This window comes from Glycine soja, chromosome 7, assembly GCF_004193775.1.
Source record: "Glycine soja cultivar W05 chromosome 7, ASM419377v2, whole genome shotgun sequence".
In the NCBI taxonomy this organism is placed as follows: Eukaryota; Viridiplantae; Streptophyta; class Magnoliopsida; order Fabales; family Fabaceae; genus Glycine; species Glycine soja.
This window is the reverse complement of record NC_041008.1, coordinates 38,221,853-38,240,571: the sequence shown is the minus strand read 5'-3', so window position 1 is coordinate 38,240,571 and position 18,719 is coordinate 38,221,853. Positions and strand designations below refer to the sequence as shown.

Here is an 18,719-nt window from a genome sequence, read left to right as displayed (position 1 = left end):
GGAACAAAACGGTAAAGCAAAAATTTCTATTATTTACAGTGAAAAGAACAATCCATAAAAATCTTCTGTGTGTTGCTATATATGCTACTGCTCTCTACATCCTACAAAGATGTGAGATTAAACTAAAATTTCCATGTCAAAGAATGAACATCTCATTCTAAACATATAAACATTTCTTCATATAATCTTAATGTCAAAAGTCAATAGCAACCTTGTTACCACTTCCAATCCCTTGCTAGAAATGTTCTGTTTCTGTTTCGTCAGCAGTCACCGGAAAGAAACTCAAGATGACATCTGCCCCCAGGTCAAAAAATCACCAATCCAAAAAATGTAGATTATATCTGTAAATATGTACGTCTAATCACATCATGAACAAATATTTTAAATCATCCACAGTGAGGCGAGTCTGACGATCACCAGTTCCATCCTCCCCAAATGCAGATGCAACCATCATTCTCTTCTTTTGCTGCAAGAACATGTAAGATTTTCTTGCATAAGCAATCACACTACATTTTACATTTTTTTTATAACGAAGTACTCTAAATGTGTTGCAACGAAATTTTCAGTAGAAAGAGTGTGCTAGCGAACTAGCATTTTAAGGCTAGTAAATCAAAACATTTTAACCAAAACAGTTCAGATAGCACGCCACCTAACTCAAAAGATATGCCCAGATAGAGCAGCTCCAACTAAGGTTCGTTGTTATGCAAAAGACCCGCACACATTATTCAGCCCATACAATTCATTACACAGAAATAATATATTTTAAGCCAAAATTTAAAAAATCTTTGTGTTAACTGATAGTGATACAAGCATATTCATATAGAAGTGCAGATGTCATTGACTGTTCAGAAGCATTCTAATCTCATTATGTCACTTAGGTGCTAACTAGAACAATATAACTCACATCTCCTAGAACACAATGTAATATGATTAAAAGCAACTTTATATGGCACAAAAAATTACCTGCAGAGCTAGAATACGATCTTCAACTGTATCTCTCACAGTTAACCGCAAAACAGTCACAGGACGAGTCTGGCCAATTCGATGTGCTCTATCTATTGCTTGGTCTTCAGTTGTAGGATTCCACCATAAATCTAACATAAGAACATGGCATGCTACTACCAAGTTGAGACCAAGACTGGCAGCTTTCAAAGACATAATTATAACAGTTACCTACAAGACATGTCAAACCTCATCATTCAATGTATCTCGCCACTAATTTTATGGCATGGGAACCAAAAATTCAATCATGATTTTAAGGGATCTGCAATTTTACTAACCTCGGGACAATTGTTAAAATCTTTAACAGCTTTATCTCTTGCAACAACTGACATTGTTCCATCAAGCCTTCTATAATTAATTGAAGAATTCTTGAGACACGCTTCAAGCAAATCTAGCATCCTCGTCCACTGAGAAAACACTATAGCTTTCTCCCCTACAACAGTAACTGAAGCATTAGAGCTTCTATTCTCATCAGACAAATTTTGACTCTCAGGAGAATCTTTTAAGGATTTCCCATTCTTAGCAATGGAGGGGTTCCCAAGGCAATTTTTATCTTCCCTGAAAGTGCTATGCTCAGAAGTACTTTTTGATGTGTAGCACTGTGGCTTACACAATGACTTCAAAACCTCAAGTGCAGCCTTTATTTTTGAAGAATCATATGGCTTACTTTCGGACCAAGGTTCAGCTTCTTCGGCTTCAGGACCAGAGCAACTGGGTGAATTATCACAACCCTGGTCAGAAAGACAACTGTTCAGTGTGGCTTTTGAAAATACCATAGATGTGCTCAGTTGACTTTTGCAATTTGCAGCAGGGCACTGATTGTCATCACCAGAAAGATGTTCACAGATGCATTGGTTACAGAAAACATGGCCACAAACTGAGACAACTGCATCTTCAGGAGGATCCTGTCCAGAAAACAAGTGATGGTAAAGGTAAAACAGAGGAGTCATGGAGGACATACACTTTGCCAATAAATATGGTTGATGAGGATGATACAGGCATACAACAATTATAAAAGTCCTTTACCCTCAAGTAAGCAAGGAGGAAAAAAATAATTCTCAATCATCTTTTCCTATTTTCTGCAAGGGAATAAGAATATAAGAGCAAAGAAAACCTTTTCCATCTCCATCAATTTTTACTCAACTCTTGAGTTAACTTCTTCAGTTACTCTAAAACCCATTCCAAGCACAACCTATGACATTATGACCCTAAGAACTAATATATAATTGCAACTAACCAGTTTCGGCTCAAGCAAACAAATAACAAATACACGCAGATGTACAGTCACACAAATCCAAATTTATAAATACTAAAGGATGGTAAATACATACATTACAAATGCTACAGAGGGCCAAGGAAACCTCTAAACATTTCAGAAGAGAGATTTGTTTTTCCTGAGGAAGCTTCTTTGCCATCTCAACCGAAGATCTCCATAGAGAGTTTGAATTGTATCGCTTGACAAGCAGAGGGTGATCACAAGCTTGTCTAAGGCGCAGAAGCATCAGCAAAATGTTGACATAATTTTGCTTGACAGTTCCAGCATCAGCATATTCCTGACATCACATCACATCACATCATGCACATGTCAATAGTGGACTTCAAATATGGCTTACCAAGAAAATATACTTCCATGAAGTCATGAACAATACTATTATCAAATGCTCCCACTTGATTTGAGTTGGAAAAATTGGTGCAAGTGCTCAATTACATTACAAACAAAATATTATAGAAGTCACATAAGATTCCTTTCTAAAGACAGACCATACCTGAAACTGTGCACGTGAATCAGCCTCTAGTTTGGAATAGAAATCACGTTCCTCCATTGAAAAATCAACTTTTTTCAGCTCTATATACTTAGGCGGCAAGGAAATAATAGGTTCCCCGTCAAGAAGTGTACCTACAGAGAATGATCATCACATGGTTCCAGGGAAATTTCAAGTTAATACAACTGATGATTGCTTAGAGGAATGAGCCCACAAACAATGCAATAGCTAACAAGACAAGAAAACGAAACCATAAAATGAAAAATTCTCTCATTCAATCCAATGCCTAAAATTTTTATCCATGTAATAAAGCATAGATTACAAAATTGAAGTGATAATCATATTGGAAAGTCAAATGAATTATACTCTATGACTAAGACGACAAACCAAGGAAATAACTAATAATTATAGCCAACTAATTTGGCGATGTGAAATCCATGCATTCAGATAAATTAAATCTAACCTTTCGTTCGGCGTAACATTATTGTCTTCAAGACAGCTTGCAACTTTCTATACCCGTTTGCTGGATTTCTGCTAATTGGGTTCTTAATTCTAGTACAAAATGATGCATGGTCAGAATAAGGGTCATATCTTAGAAATCTGAAGTAACTGTAGAGATCATCAATTGCATTCTGGATAGGAGTCCCTGACAAACACCATCTTCGCTTAGCACGAAGACCCCAACAGGCCCTTGCAACTTGAGTTTTGTGATTCTTTATACTCTGGGCCTCATCCAGGACAACCCTAAACCATGACACCTTTGCAAGTGGCCGAGCAACAGCTTCAAGATTTGTGCCATCCAATTTCTTCTTGCCACTTTTACTAGAATTAGAAGGGCTTTTTCTTTTCCTACTTGGTGTAGCATGATCTTCAAAAATTTCCTTTTCCTCGTCATCTTTGTCAGCTGGAGGCTGCTTAGGGACCTCCATGCTGACAATGGAATAAGTTGTTAGGACAACATCATGCTTGGCCACCTCATAAGGATCTTTTGTTCGATTGCTTCCATGGTATACTAGCACAGAGAGAGTTGCCTGACCATTTACCTTGCTACGCAACTCCTCAGCCCATTGACGCAGGACACTAGTCGGGCAAACAATAAGGGTCCCAGCAGATGGCCTTCCCTTTGCTTGCTTCAACAAATTCATTGGATATCCACTTGGCTTATCCTCACACATATTAGATTCTTCCTTTACTATACCATTCTGAGGAAGCATGTCATCATCCACATCCAGAGTTTCCAATTCACTTTTTCGGGCAGTGGTGCACCCATTAAGTAATGTAGGTCTTTCCTTTAATATTAATGCAATAGTTGATACTGTTTTTCCAAGTCCCTACAAGAGAAAAGTTTTTAACTCACCAAGGCACAAGAAAATCACATCAACAATTAGTTATAATTAACGCTGCAGGCAACTAACCTGATCGTCTGCAAGAATTCCTCCTGAGCAATTTAAACTTGATGTTTCCTTTTGAATCATCCATGATAAAGCAATTCTCTGACCAGGACAAGTACAATTAGTCAAAATGTTGGATGTCCCAAATATACAGATAAAGCAAGTTATCAGAAAATCTCAGGAAAAATGGGATTGAATATACACAGGATCAGGTCAGCAGTCAGAATTAGACACATGAAAAGTACTTAAGTACACCAAAGTTCTTGTCCCATATAATCCAACAAGGCATTTTTTCCAAACAATATACAAGTATATATGATGATTTTCTTGCCTCAACAATCTTATCCCTGAGAAAAATTGAATTTCTTTTATTATCAGAAGAAATAATTATTGAAACAATCTGTCAAGGAATTGAATAAAAGTAAATGACAGTGAACTTTAGGATAATGGTGCCTTGAGAATTTCACATCTTTAAAGACAAGGAGAGTGTACTCAGGTGTGAGTGTGTGACATAGCATGTATTGACATGACTGATTCATTCATTCATTCAATAATAAAAGTTTTCTATTTATAAAAAAATGGACAAGAAAAGTAACCTGATGTCTTAAAAGAGGAACTGCCAACAATCCTTCTGGTGGACTAACTTCAGACTTTGGCTGAGATAGATCCTACAATGAACCACATAAGAGTTATGTGCAGCGGGAGAAGAATATTCCCATATCTTCCAACAGCAACCAAAGATAAAAACCATAAAATAAAAGCACCAACCTGCAATGCAACTCGTAATATATTTCGTTCATCACATGCCTTCATCCTTGTACTTCCGACCGTACTTCCAACATATCTACAAGATTGAGATATATTAAGGGAATTCCCAATGCCTGCGGGTCGACTCGTCGGAGCAGGATGACTGATGTCTTCAATAATGCAAACATCAGGGTCTTCCTCAACATGGAAATTCTCAGTTCTTCCTTTTGAAAGATGAGAATCAATAAAGTTATGTTGAATCCCTCCTTCTCTCTTAACACAACCAAACTGCTTCTCACTGGTAATTAGTTCTTGGGGATGGAGCCAAGAATTATCTGCAGCTTTTAAATTCAAATTGTCAAAGTTTCCTTGAAAACTAGCAGTTCTGCCAATGCTATCTTGATATTGATTGGATATCCCAGATATAACTGCATAATTATCCTCATTCTGAAAACACTGGTAAGCTTGACACCCTTCAGAAGAAAAAATACCAGGTGTTTGTTTCACCTCTTGGCCTACATTGAACTCGGCATCATCACGGTGAAAATTGTTCTGGTAATGGTCTCCATATGACATGTATGAAGCACAAGCTGAAAGAGACAGTGATGACATGTCATCAAAATTACCAGAATGAAATGATGGATAACCATTATCAGCTAACATAAGTTGACTATCCTGAAAAGGCATCCACCCAGTAGTGCTTGAAGGCATGCCATTACTCATATATGCAATATCAGCATTTAACTCCACATTTTCAGCCTTAATGTTATTCATCATTTCTTCATATGGCCACAATTGAGAATTAATAGCATTAGGCACAAAACCAAGAGAAGAGTCAGCAACAAAGGGTCCATCATGTGTTCCCTGGTAACAGTTTGGAGATACATGGTAGTCAATGAAATCACTGGAAACATGGGAACCTTGACCAACACTAGAATCAGTTGAAGTTGTGACATGCAAAGATCTATCAGCATCCATAAATGATGCTTCAAAAGATGTACACGAGTCATTTTCCTGTTGCCCAGAAACTCCTGCAATGATGTCTTCAACATAACCTTCAATATTTACATCATCATTGTCAACAATAGAACTGAGTGAAGCATCTGCAAGTAGAAAATAGAATCAGATTGTTGCCCAAGTTTCAGATATACAATGATCTAAAGTGAAATTTTGAGAGTATTCACAATGATAGCCTAGTGAAGATTTCACATACGTTCAGATTCAACATCCTCTCTCACATGCTTGAATTGGCTCTCATTTTCACCAATCCACATACTCAGATTCAAATTATCTCCACAAATTGATATATTGTTTGACTGTGCCTCAGGGAAACTTGTTTCTACACTATATGCAGGTATCTCATGTTTAGAAACTTGGGTCCTTTCTGTGCGAAAAACCTCATCACTTTCACCTGGAGAAAATGAATCACTGAAATTACCAGGAAAAGCATTTGGGGAAGAGCAAGCCCGAGATTGAGGTCCCTGGTTTTCACGTTCACAATCAAGCATAGAATTAGCTGCAGAATCAGATACACCAACTGAACCTCTGACCCCGAAATCTGACACATCTGAGCAGAATGGAGAACAGCTCGTGACTGAATTTGCAAAGCCCAACTTAGAAAGATATGGTTCTTCTAACACTTGAGACCCTAAAGAATATGCAAAGGAATCATTCCAAATCAAGACATTAATCTCAGCAATTTCATATTACATCCATGATTCAGAATTAACTCAAGAACCAAGATGTCCATTTCTCATCATTGACAGACCAATTGCAGCCAACAAGTATAAGAAGTAATATTACAGGAAAAACCACAGAAATTTACATACCATTTTGTATCTGAAAAGTGTCATGAATGCCAGATTCACTAGGTGAAACATTTTTTGATGAAGAATCCTCGGGACTATTCTGCTAGGACATAAAATAAAAAGGTATAAAGATAATATCAAGCATATAAAGTCAGGGCAATTGGAAAAACTAGTACCAAAGCATAAAATGATACTGAAAAGAGCTAAAATCACAGGATTGGATTTAAAATAAGACAATCCTTTCAATTTTGATTTCAAATAAAAAATATTTTTGAAATAAAAAATGGGCCCAATTATTTTTCTCTGAATAACATAAAGTGATAGATGATACAGCTTCCCAAACTCTAAGCAGAACACCAAACTTCTATCTTCATTGGAACTGAAACACAACCCCACTCATCAATATGAAAATAACAACAAACATCAACAACAAATCCTTATCTTACTAGTTGAGGTTGGCTACAAGGATCACATGATGCCGTCTGCAAAAATAAATTTGGCAGCAGGGCAAAATAGTTATAAAACCAATATCCTTCATTGATTTAGTAAGCAATTCAAAAAAAAAATGAAAGATGTAAAAAATTTACAACATTTTCTCTTCCTAACAGCCCAATATTAAAGAAATATACCCTGATATCCAAAATGTTGAACCTGACAGAATAACACATACATGACCGAGGTCCAAGACATTATAACACATTTTCACTTGCAACCATAATTACATGGATTAGTTATCATTTTTAAAATATAAAAAAATGGTTTTAGACATGGAGGTTACTCAGGACCTTCACACTTTAAGTGGAACTAAGTGACACTAGATTGACACGTCACTGGCATTTCCCAGGTCCAGTGACTATGGGTATAACATACAGAATCGATGAGCTTCAAAACTAAATAAATAACTTGTGCCAACATTTTTTCCCAAAAAATCACTTCAAATCTGCCTAGTGGTAAACACACTCCATGTCCTTGCATGAAAATTTCCCTTTTTTTTCTTTCACAAAAATCATTCCAAGGTCACACACACCGCATCCTTCATTGAGTTATACCAATCAGCAAAAGATAACCTTCGTGCTGACATGTTTGGATCCTATTCCTACCAACCTCTTCAATCCAAGTATATAATTTTGCACTGTTAATAACCTTGCAATGAATTTCTTAATTTAGATGAACTAGACAATAAATAATCAAAATACAGTAGCAAATTAAACAATAGTTATCTAAGTAAAATTAATTATTAGTGGTAAAAAAAAAAGAACTGGCCTTCGGATTCTGTGCAGATTACATCTTCAGCTCAAAAAAAGTAAAACAAATAAATAAATTTGAAAAAAGAAAAAAAGGAAAAAAAATTAGCGTTGCCACTGCACAGAAGCTTCAATTCTTCTATCACAAGATACTTCATTCGGCATATGTTCAATAACTGATTCGGTTTTCAGAGAAACCTTACACAGTGACAGCATTCGGAATTTGAGTCTCTGTTTTTGGCAAAGAAGAAACCCTACCTCCTGAAAGTAACAATCATCGTCTTCATCAAGAACCTTCTGGACGGTCTGAATATCTATATAAAACATGTCGTCGTCTTCGTCGGCATTACCAGAGAACAGTTCCGAAAGGTCCACGTCAGCATCCGCCATCACAACAACACCACCAAAAACAGAAACCCTAAACGCAGTTTCTTAAGCTGATACACTTCCGCAGAAACAAAAACTCTTGCTCCGAATTCAGAACCACTTCATCGAATCGCATCGCGGAGAAATCAGAGAGTGTGTGAGGAACCGACGAAAATTGCGGAGTCAGCGATGGTTTATGAGTTTCTGCGTTTCTTCGAAGGCTCGACTTTTCGTCCCAATTTAGAGTCAAAAAAGCCAGAAGCGAATCAAAAAGATTAAAAAAAAATTGTAGAGAGAGAGAGAGAGTGTGGTTGAACGTGAAGAACGCGGTGTGCGCAGTTTAAATACGATTTGGGTTCGTAACGGAAGGGTGCGCAGGTTAAGAAGTCGTGAGCCGCGCCTTATCATTGGTCTGTTCCCCCACCTTGTTCTTCTATTTCGCTTACGATGTTTTTCACACTGCTAGTTCACTATTGTTGACCAGTAATAAACAGCCAGATTCCCTCACGCGATCCATGCGCGCGTGCGTTCTTCTCTCCAAATTTAATACAGGATAAACGGTGACTTTCATCCTAATGCTCAGTTTGAAGGAGATTATGAAAATAAAAGAAAAATATTTAAAGGAAACAAATAGAAAACTAAACCATCAAAAGATTTGGAAAGGACGTAATATCCATTAAGGAACTAAGTATTAAGACTAAAATAGAAAGTTTTTTACTGGGATGTATAAAATTGTATTTTTCATGAAATTTCTTTTGTATTTTTCTATGATTTTGATACTAAAAAAAATATCATTCGTTAATCCTGTGCTCTTATAGTCTTATTAGTAAGATTCTTATTTGAATTAAAGTTTAGTATAAGAGGTGTGAAGTCTATTAGAATTTATATTATTTTTTTTCTCTATTTTTCTTCTTTTTGCTCTTTATTTCCCTACCAAACATATTGTAAAAATGTAATATAACAACAATTTAATCCTTTTAAAATCAAATTGATATATAAATTTCACAACTTAATATTAAATTAATATTTAAAATTATAGCTTACATTAAAATTTAATGACAACAAAATAGTCAAACTTTATTGCAAAATGTAATTATCATAATTTTTATACATTTAGAAATTAAATCAAATTTTTATTCAATTAAGAACTAAATTTTTATTGTTCTACACTTTCATGTTATCATTTAGCCTTGAAACAAAACTATTTGTTCTCTATTTTTTAGATGTTTTTTTGTTATATTCGATAAAATATTTTAGCTAATTTCTAGTGTTTTTTACTAGCTGAAAATATTATTTGATTATTTGATAGATAAACTCTTTTTAGTAACTTCTTAGTAATTTTTATATTTTTTGAAACATTACTTGAAGTAATATTTTTTAAAACTCTAACTTATAGTTTCTAGTTTTTATATTTTATTTTATTTTTATCCTCAATATATTTATTCAATTTCATAGATAACCTTTGTAAATAAATCATGAATTTTATTATTTTCTAACTATGTTCACCAAAACTAGTTAAAAAAACTACTTGAAATGTTAGGTAAAACTAGCCAGCCAGTTGAAAAATATAAAATGATAGAAAAATAATAAAATTATAATTTATTTAAAGGAAGCTAATACCTAGAAGTTGAAAAATTAATTTATTTAATGATAAGTATTAGGTAAAACTAACCATTGAAGTAGTTGAAAAATATAAAATGATAAAAAAAAATAAAGTTACGATTTATTTAAAAAAGATAATAAGAAAATTTAATAAATATATTGAAGATAAAAATAAGAAAAATAAAAAAATTAGAAACTAATGTTTAAAAAAAATATTTATCAATAACCAAATAAATTTTTTAGTTTATAAAAAAAGTAAAAATTAGTTGAAATTCCTTTTCAAACATAATTATATAATTTAATAAGTTAACTTTTTATTTATCAAGTTTTAATTTTCAATTATCAATTAGCCTATGTTGATTTTAAGCTTGCATTTACTTGTTAATTTTGAGATGAGGCAAGCTAGGTGAAATTGTGAAACGATGGGGATTAAGGAAATGGGTGAGTTGGAATTGATGAGGAGTGTTTTAGGTGCAGAAGTTAGCTACCAATCAAAAAGGAAAAGTAGTGTTTGGACAAGTCGGTGGTGGTGGTGTGGACCCTACCACCGTTTTATAAATTTTATATTTGGATAAATGTTTTGCCCTTGCGTGGCTGCTTCGTCGGATTAGCACCTTTTCTTTTCTGTAATTTCGCCTTCTGTGTATATCCAAAAGACGTTACAAAGCAAAACTTCAATTATCTTTGAATTGTTCACGTAAACGGCTAAAGATAAAAACGTTACGATTATATCTATTGAAGAATATTCTCTCTTTTTTTACTTTTATTTTTTCTGATTTGGAGTTTTTTTTTTCTGCTACCCTCCGTTTGACAGAGAGAATAAAAATAAAAATAAAAAAATATTTTAAACTAAAATAAATGGTCTATATAATTTACCCTTTTTTCCCTATCCATCCTAACTCCTTGCTATCAACTAAAGCACTAATATATGAAATTGATCTAACTGTGAAGTTTTGAATAGCTTATATACGATTTAAATTTACATTTCATTAACTTATTTTACAGTAAAAGGATTTTGTATTTTATTGAACAAAAGCTACCATCAACAATATTCAACAAAGAATATTCAAGAAAGAAAAAATCAACTACCGTCACCAATCATGTAATCAACGATGAAAATTGTCAACAATATTTTCAGTTGATAAAATAGTATATGTAATGATAGTGAATTTTCACATTATCATTTAATTATAAATTAGTATGTTAAGTTTTATAATAACTACTTTAAAAAATATATTTATTGTAATTTTTAATTGATTGATTAATGGAAAATAAAACTATTACAATTCATATAAACTAAACTTTTTTCCGTTAGTTGGGCTTCTTTTATTTATTTCTTTTGTACAACATTTTGCATTGGGTTTGTTGCCTTTTATGCATAGCTATGTTTCTCTTCGATCTACCTTCCGATAATTGTATAATTTGTAACTAGTGCGTTTTTTATTATTCTAGACCGGAAGTTTTGATTTGAAACTGTTAAATTGATTTCTTGTATTTGCTTCTGAATTGAACAACCTTGAAAGATTATTCTTGTCCCATGTCAAGTTCCGTCACAACTTCTTCTTCTTCTTTTTTAAGCCTTACAAATTGTGGTGCCCTGGAATTCAAAAATTGACAAAACATTTCAAGAAAAAAAGCAGTTTGTGTCAACATCCAAATTTGTCTCATATGTTCTATTTATCTTCATTTTTCTTTCCTAATAACAAATAATTATTATTTCTAGATTTGGGCCATTTCAGAATTTAAGTCCAATACAAAGGGCCCACACAAAATAAGCAAAAGCATAAAGAAGCAATACCACAAAAGAAAATGTTTGGACCAATAGCCCAAATATCAAGGGTGATGCTAGGTGCACCCAGCATTATTGTTGGTGCACCCAGCATTTTTATAAAATGTCAAAAATGTCCATCTTCTATCTTCTTCCTTGAAAAGCTGGGTGAGCATAAGTAAACTATACGGATCAAGTTGATCCGTATGCTTTACTCATGCTCACCTAGTTTTACAGATCAACATGATCCGTATAACTCATAGGGATCAACTTGATTCGTATGGCTCATACGGATCAACTTGAGTGAAGGATATTTTCGTCCATTCTGTTAAAATACTAGGTGCACCTAGCATCACTCAAATATCAATTGCCTTAAAATTATACAGCCCAAACCTTAATTGATTCCATCTCCATGCGTTATGCATGGGTGATGCTCATAAATCACAAGCCAAATCTTCGTAGATTTCTCTATCAGCCATGCATATATCATGACTCCTCTTAGGTTTGGTTGAAAAAACTTCTCTAAAAGTTACATGTAAGAAGAAAAAAAAGAAAAAAGAAATTAAAATTTTCATGTTAAAATTATCGTATGTACACGTTAATTTGTAGAAACTCTTTCACATTAGTTTCTCATAAAGTTGATTTTTAAATTATGCATAAATTAATACTATGGAGAAGTTTATTTTTTTTTCCTCCTTATTTTCTTCTCCCCATGTACTTCTAAAAAAATTTATTCAAACATACCTTTTATCTTATTACTTTTCCCACTTGCCATTGACAAAAAAATAGAAGCCAACAGCCATTGACAAAAATTTATTCAAACATACCTTTTTCCTCCTTATTTTCTTCTCCCCATGCACTTCCCATATATACATCCAAATGGGTTCCATACCTTGGCCACCATGACCAACACCAAGTTTTCCCTGCACTTTTTTTGGGATGTTTTTCTTTTATCTTCTGGATTGATGATTCCAAAAACTAAATAGGAAGTGCATTTCGAAATGTAATATTATATTTTGAATTGGTTATTTCAAAAGGAAAAAGAGAGTGCAGGAAGTAACTGGAAAGTGCAGAAAAACAAAGCTCATGGAGTTTCGTGGGCTCAATCCCTGGCCCAATTGATGGCCGAGTCTTGAAACTGAAAGGGTTATGTACGGATCTCCATTCGAGACTCAATTTGCATAATTGGTGGCCAAGTTTGTCACACTACTAAAAATATCCTATTTTACGACGCACATTCTACGTCGGTCTTATATAACCCGACGTAGTAGTGCACACGATGGCATTTACGTAAATATATAAGTTTCTTATGTGGTGCATTTCGTATACAACGATGTTTCATTTGAACCCCACCTTTATACCTTTGGTGGAACTTATCTAAGACGGTGCGTTTATAAACACCGTCGTAGAAATAGTCAGATACAAAGACGGTGTTACTCATACACCGTCTTTAATTTTGTACTTTATATACTCATGTTTCGCGGTGATTGAACACTCTCGTGTCCTCCAAAAACCTATAGCGCGTTGTTGCCTGAACTCATCCCACCATCGACTCCGTCGTGCCCACCCTCACATTGCGTTTCCCTGACCTCCGCAAAAGGAACTTGAAGTCGACTCCCTAGCTATTGTTCCCACCACCGCCACGTAGCCGAAGTCGTGCCCTTTGGAGTGGTGTCGCCACCTTGCTAGTGTGAAGGTAAGGATGTTGAAGTTTTTGAGTTCTTGTTTGGTAATATAAATGTGTTATAGTATTAAGGGTTTACTTAAGTAAGACTTTTAAAATGTGATTATCGACTTGTTGAGTTGCCCTAACAATGGCATCGTTGAATATGCCAAAAGGATTTGAAGGCCAAAGGGTTTACTTAAGTCAGAGTACTAAGGAAGTTTATGTTCTTGGTTGTTTTGGTTTCGCGTTTTTCGTATCTGGATTGGTGCACTTCGAGCATAGCTTGTTGGATTTATTACATATGCATTTGTGGTTTGGATTATTTTCCTCCATTATTAGATATGCATAACCTGTTGCATTCAAATGACAAAAGGAATCTACGTTACTGTACTAGTTTTCTTCTTCACACTGATTAAGGGTTATTATTATAATTATAAAAATGCACAAGTGGTTGGATACAATTTTCGTCTTGCCCCATCTGAACTATTTCTTGATACATGAATGACACTGTTCAATAATGTATTTTTTTTATTTGCGTTGTGTACTTTTTTGTTTTGATGAATAGTATGAGACTTATGGTTAAGCTTCAAGTGAAACTAAGAGTCCAAGAACTGCTATTCGAGTTGGATAATTATTTGGACTAGGTTTTGGAAAAGTCTAAAAGAAATGCTCTTGGCTCATGGCTGGAATAGAACTATCCCCACATTTGTAATAATATCTGGTTCCAGCTTGAACACGTACATGAAGAAAGAAATATGTCTGAGCTTAGTCCTAACAAATTAGAGTCATTAATTGTAGTTATTATTCAATTGATACCATTCTTTTTGTTTTCATATAGTGACTCAAAATTTATTTTTAACATATCATCATAAAAATCTTATACTTTGTAGCTTCATAAATTTAAAGAAAATAAATAGTAATGTGCTTAACAACAAACAATTAAATATTGTTATATGATTAGGGATATGATTAGAAGAGTAATAAATCAGAAATTTGAAACTGCAGTGAACAAAGTTATCTCTGGGTTTGAATTAATTTTGTTACATTTTTCAGAGGAACTTAGATCAATTGGAAGAGTTACTCAAGAAGGTTAAATTGAAGGTAATTGAGATAATCTTTTGTTCTTGTTTGTTTATTATATACCTAAATTTAGGTTCAAGACTAGTTATTCAACATGTGGATTATCTACCACAAAATTGTTCTAATAAGTGATTTTATCATTTGAGCAGATGATATATTATCATTTGACCTTGCTTTTGCTTTGATTCTGCTCCTAAAGTTCACTAGCAGCAAAATGACTAGCAGCACAAGCATTGAAGAGGTGTGTTTCCTCCTTGTTTGTGGATTGATGAACTATAAGTTAATACATTATACTCAAATGTTCTACTTCTAAAATTTGATCAACTAGGCTTACATGAATTGTTGAATTGATCAGCTAGGCATACATTATATCAACTGTTAGTGTCCCTTTTTCAGTCTAATAATATTTTGGTTTATATTATCATTTTTATGAAGCTATCTGTTTTATATGGTATTGGTACAGAGATTGCAGGGATGCCAAGGGAAGGCGACCAGGGGATGAAAATTATGATTAAAGAGAGTTCTTGAGGAGTTTGTCAGATGCTCAGGTAATTACTGCTAAAGTAATTGGGTGAAATTCTCAAATTTTGAATGTTGCATGCAATTAATATCGTCATTTGATGAAATGCAGAATCTTCCTGACTGGTTTAGTGCATGTTTCATTGATTGCATTCCATTAAAATTATTATTAATCAAGAGGATTCTTGCTTAATTGAATTCAGTGTTGAGCGTGCTGCATTTGTCTTATGTAGTAGTTCATTCATTTATTTAATTTTAGTTGACAACTTGTGAAATGGTCATATCAAAATATAACCTATGAAAGAGGATAATCTTGTCAGCTAATTGTTGAGTGCTTTATTTTATTGTTTTGTCTTTTATGTTGCATTTGATGACTTTGTTTCTTTTCTTGTAGGGAAGTGGAAGATTTTGCACAAAGGTTAAATTCTGATTGGCCTGAAAGGATGCAAATTTTATCTTTGGGCCAAGACAGAAGACTAGTAACAATTTCTATGAATAGCAATGGTTCAACGCAGCTGTATACAGGTATGTTCTATCTATCTTCTCAATATTCGCGGTGAACCCTACTTGCTGCCTTGTTTTCTATCAGAAGCATCATTAAATTTTGGTCAGAGTCTGTTAGTTCTAAGATATGATTATGGACTGAGGGCTAGACTAGCAGTAACGGAATTATTGCACATGTTAATTATTTTCAAGGACGTGTTATTTCATAGGGCTTGATCATTGGGTCTGCTTTTGGTCCCTGCCCTCCCTCTCGTTGTTATTACTATTTATATGTATATCAAATACTGGCAAGTTCTGAATTTCAAAATGATTTTAATTGGTTACTGATAATTTAGAAGGGCTGGGTTGAGGGTGGACTTGCAACTTAGGTTTTAATCATGAATGATGTCTCTATCGTTCAGCATATAATGTATGCTACATATAGGTTTTGATAAAAGGTAGTGCAGCAGTGGCAGATAATTCAATTTCCAAGGTGAGTGGAAGTTAAAGTCATCTGAAAGGATGGCAGCTTAGGGTTTGCTGTTGCCTGAATCTTGGAAATGTGAACACCATGTGAGTAATATTTGTTTGTTCCTTATCACTGATAACCAAAGTGTAGCTTTGTTTTTGAAATTTGAATGGTATAACCCAAGTTTTGTGAGCAGGGGAACTACTTCAATGACGGTCCTTATCAAAACCCGTCTTTATAGGTTTATACGCCAACAGCGACGGGTGCGTGGACCACCGTCGTTGAAACTTCAAAGAACAACGACGGTGTACTCACCACTGACGTTGCCATACTGTCAAACAACGACGGGTGAACCCGCCACCGATGTTGAAATGGAAACCCAACAAATACGGGTGTTAGGCGTACCCGACGTTGAAATGGACCACAACAACGACGGGTCTTTGCGTACCCAACGTTGAAATGGACCCCAACAACGACGGGTTCTTCAACATGTGCGTCGTCGAATCATTTTTTATAACGTCTATTGTTATATAGGCACTGACGTTGTATTCTGACATTACAAAGACGGGTCCTTGAATGACCGATGTCGTTGTTGTCGACATACAACGACATCTGGAACAAAGATGGTGTGGGACCCGTCGTAGATACCTGTTTTCAACCGATGTAGAAGCTCCTTTTTGTAGTTGTGTCACCGTGAAAGGTTTCTTGATTAAGATGAATCACCTAATTTGGCTGATGTAGGCATCCAAGTTGTACAAACAGAACAATGCTCAGTTGCAACTTAAGAACCAATCAATAGTTAGAGGTTTTGCAAAAGAAACAAAAAAAATCTAGAAACACACCTCTTACACTTTCTCTCATTGGTTATAGTTGAATGCAAATAATAATATTTTATGAGTTTCATATGATTTTTTGTCCTAATTTTATAATTTTTAATAAATTTTAACAATATATATGAAAAAACATGTTTGAAAATGTGTTCCTAAAACTCCTCGAAAAAAAAAGACTTAAAGTCAGAGAGTGAGTAGTTTTGTAGCTTTTGGTAATGTTGTATAATTAAACCTAGAGTTTAACTGCTTTTTTTAAAATAAAATAAAAAGTAGACTTCTACTTAGCTAATTTCTAATACAAATTTTTATTATGTAAATTTTTTTATCAATTTTTATTATGTAAATTATTAATATGTAACTCTAATTCTAACTATTAATGAATATATTATAAATTAGAAAATATAATTTGGAGAGTGAAATTTTCACTCTTTTCACTCGTTCAATTTTCTTTGAATGTACATTTTATTTTATATGTTACCTTCGTAATTAATATGATTTGTATATTAAAAATACTTATATAAAATAAACACTTATATCATGCAATACATAAACTATAATACCAGCTAGTCAGAAAATGATACTAAAACCACAAAAAATATTACACATAAGTTTATTCATTATCAAAATAAAAGACTACTCGGCTCAGGTGTATGACAAGCAAGCAAAAGGATGGGACCTTGTGGCAATTGGATGTATCAACTAATCATATTGCAGCAATATGCTTCTAATCTTAGGATATACATATTGCTTGAATGCATGCATGGAAGGGGCATGTTGAGACATATGGTGACAAGCTTTGGAATGAAGTTGATGATGGATCACATAACCAAGCCCTTTTCCACAATGGAGACCAACTGTGATCACTGGATTCCCAACCAACGACTCTACCTAACTATGGCACCAATTGAGACTCAATTATTTCCCTTGGCAGGTTTCAGGGTTTGTGATGATCAAGGGGTAGGAAAGAACAATATAATGTCCCTTGTACACATTTTTGACACATCAGCGACAAGAATTGCGTGGAAAAGCTTTGAGCCAATGAAAGTAATTTGAGGGTGAGAATGAACTTAATTTATTTGTAACCTTTGTCAATGGTGTGAGATTGTTCCAGCTTAATTAAATAGTTTTAAATTCAAGTTAAATGCTAAGAGAAAGTGTTTTGTCGCTCATAATAGTCATGCATGGTTCAAACAAGATTATCTTCAGCAAAAAAATACTTTGTGCCTACACAAAAAAAGAATCGTAACCATTGCTGTGTTGTGCAACTCTTGTCATGCATGCATGTGCTTTAAAAAAGAAAAGCAGAAAGGCAGAAAATAAAAAAGACAAGGAGAAGGAACTAAGGGGAAACGCGTGGAGTCATCTTTATGCCTAACTCGTAGACAACAAGTTATAATCAATGCGTGACTTTTGGCTAATTTTATTATGCATTTTGCAAGGCAAGCTGTCTTTGGTTGGATTTATGCATGATTATGGCCACGTGACTTTCGCCTGGTTTGTCACCTCTTAAGAAAAAAATCTTGTGTAAAGTTTTTGGATTTGTTGGAATGTTATGTTTTAGAATTTTGATATTAATTAATAACTGAATATAGGGCTTTTAAGATGCTTAGGATTATTTCAGATTTTTAAATTGCGTTCAGCAACATCATTTCTATCCTAATGGGTTTGAATTATCATTATCATTGGCTACTCATTTAGCCATCATTTTAAGGACAAGTTAGAAAGAACCGGGGGAGGAATCGATGATTGAGACTACTAAGTTTAACCCATATTAGAAATGAACTAATGTTTCAACTTCCAGATCATTGGTTATCAATCACTAGACCATGTTTCTAGGCACAATATAATCTTCCCCAGAGCACTTTTCAAAACTCCATGTGCATCAGTGTTGGCAATGCATTCTGGATTTCAGACATATGTGTAGAAGAATATATTCTTCTATATTAGATTTTCATGATGAAAGGAGAGTTTGGTCCCATTT

At 34.2% G+C, this 18,719-nt stretch overlaps 1 protein-coding gene across 5 annotated transcripts; it reads right to left on the bottom strand.

The window, feature by feature from the left end:
* On the bottom strand, positions 1-8,752 carry LOC114419507 (helicase-like transcription factor CHR28). 5 transcript variants are annotated; one of them, XM_028385190.1, is made up of 13 exons: positions 8,214-8,752; positions 7,158-7,193; positions 6,733-6,814; positions 6,342-6,551; positions 4,925-6,006; positions 4,753-4,824; positions 4,181-4,258; positions 3,229-4,096; positions 2,769-2,899; positions 2,334-2,555; positions 1,281-1,907; positions 964-1,173; positions 1-466 (listed from the first exon to the last, which is right to left on the bottom strand). In XM_028385190.1, the coding sequence occupies exons 1-13, from the start codon at positions 8,343-8,345 to the stop codon at positions 362-364; spliced, it is 3,855 nt and encodes a 1,284-aa protein (XP_028240991.1). In that variant the 5' UTR covers positions 8,346-8,752; the 3' UTR covers positions 1-361. The 5 variants fall into 5 exon arrangements, with proteins under 5 accessions (XP_028240991.1, XP_028240987.1, XP_028240988.1 ...); XM_028385186.1 differs by having other exon boundaries at positions 6,117-6,551; positions 8,214-8,751; XM_028385187.1 differs by having other exon boundaries at positions 6,117-6,551; positions 6,733-6,811; positions 8,214-8,751.
* Positions 8,753-18,719: the final 9,967 nt, after the last annotated feature.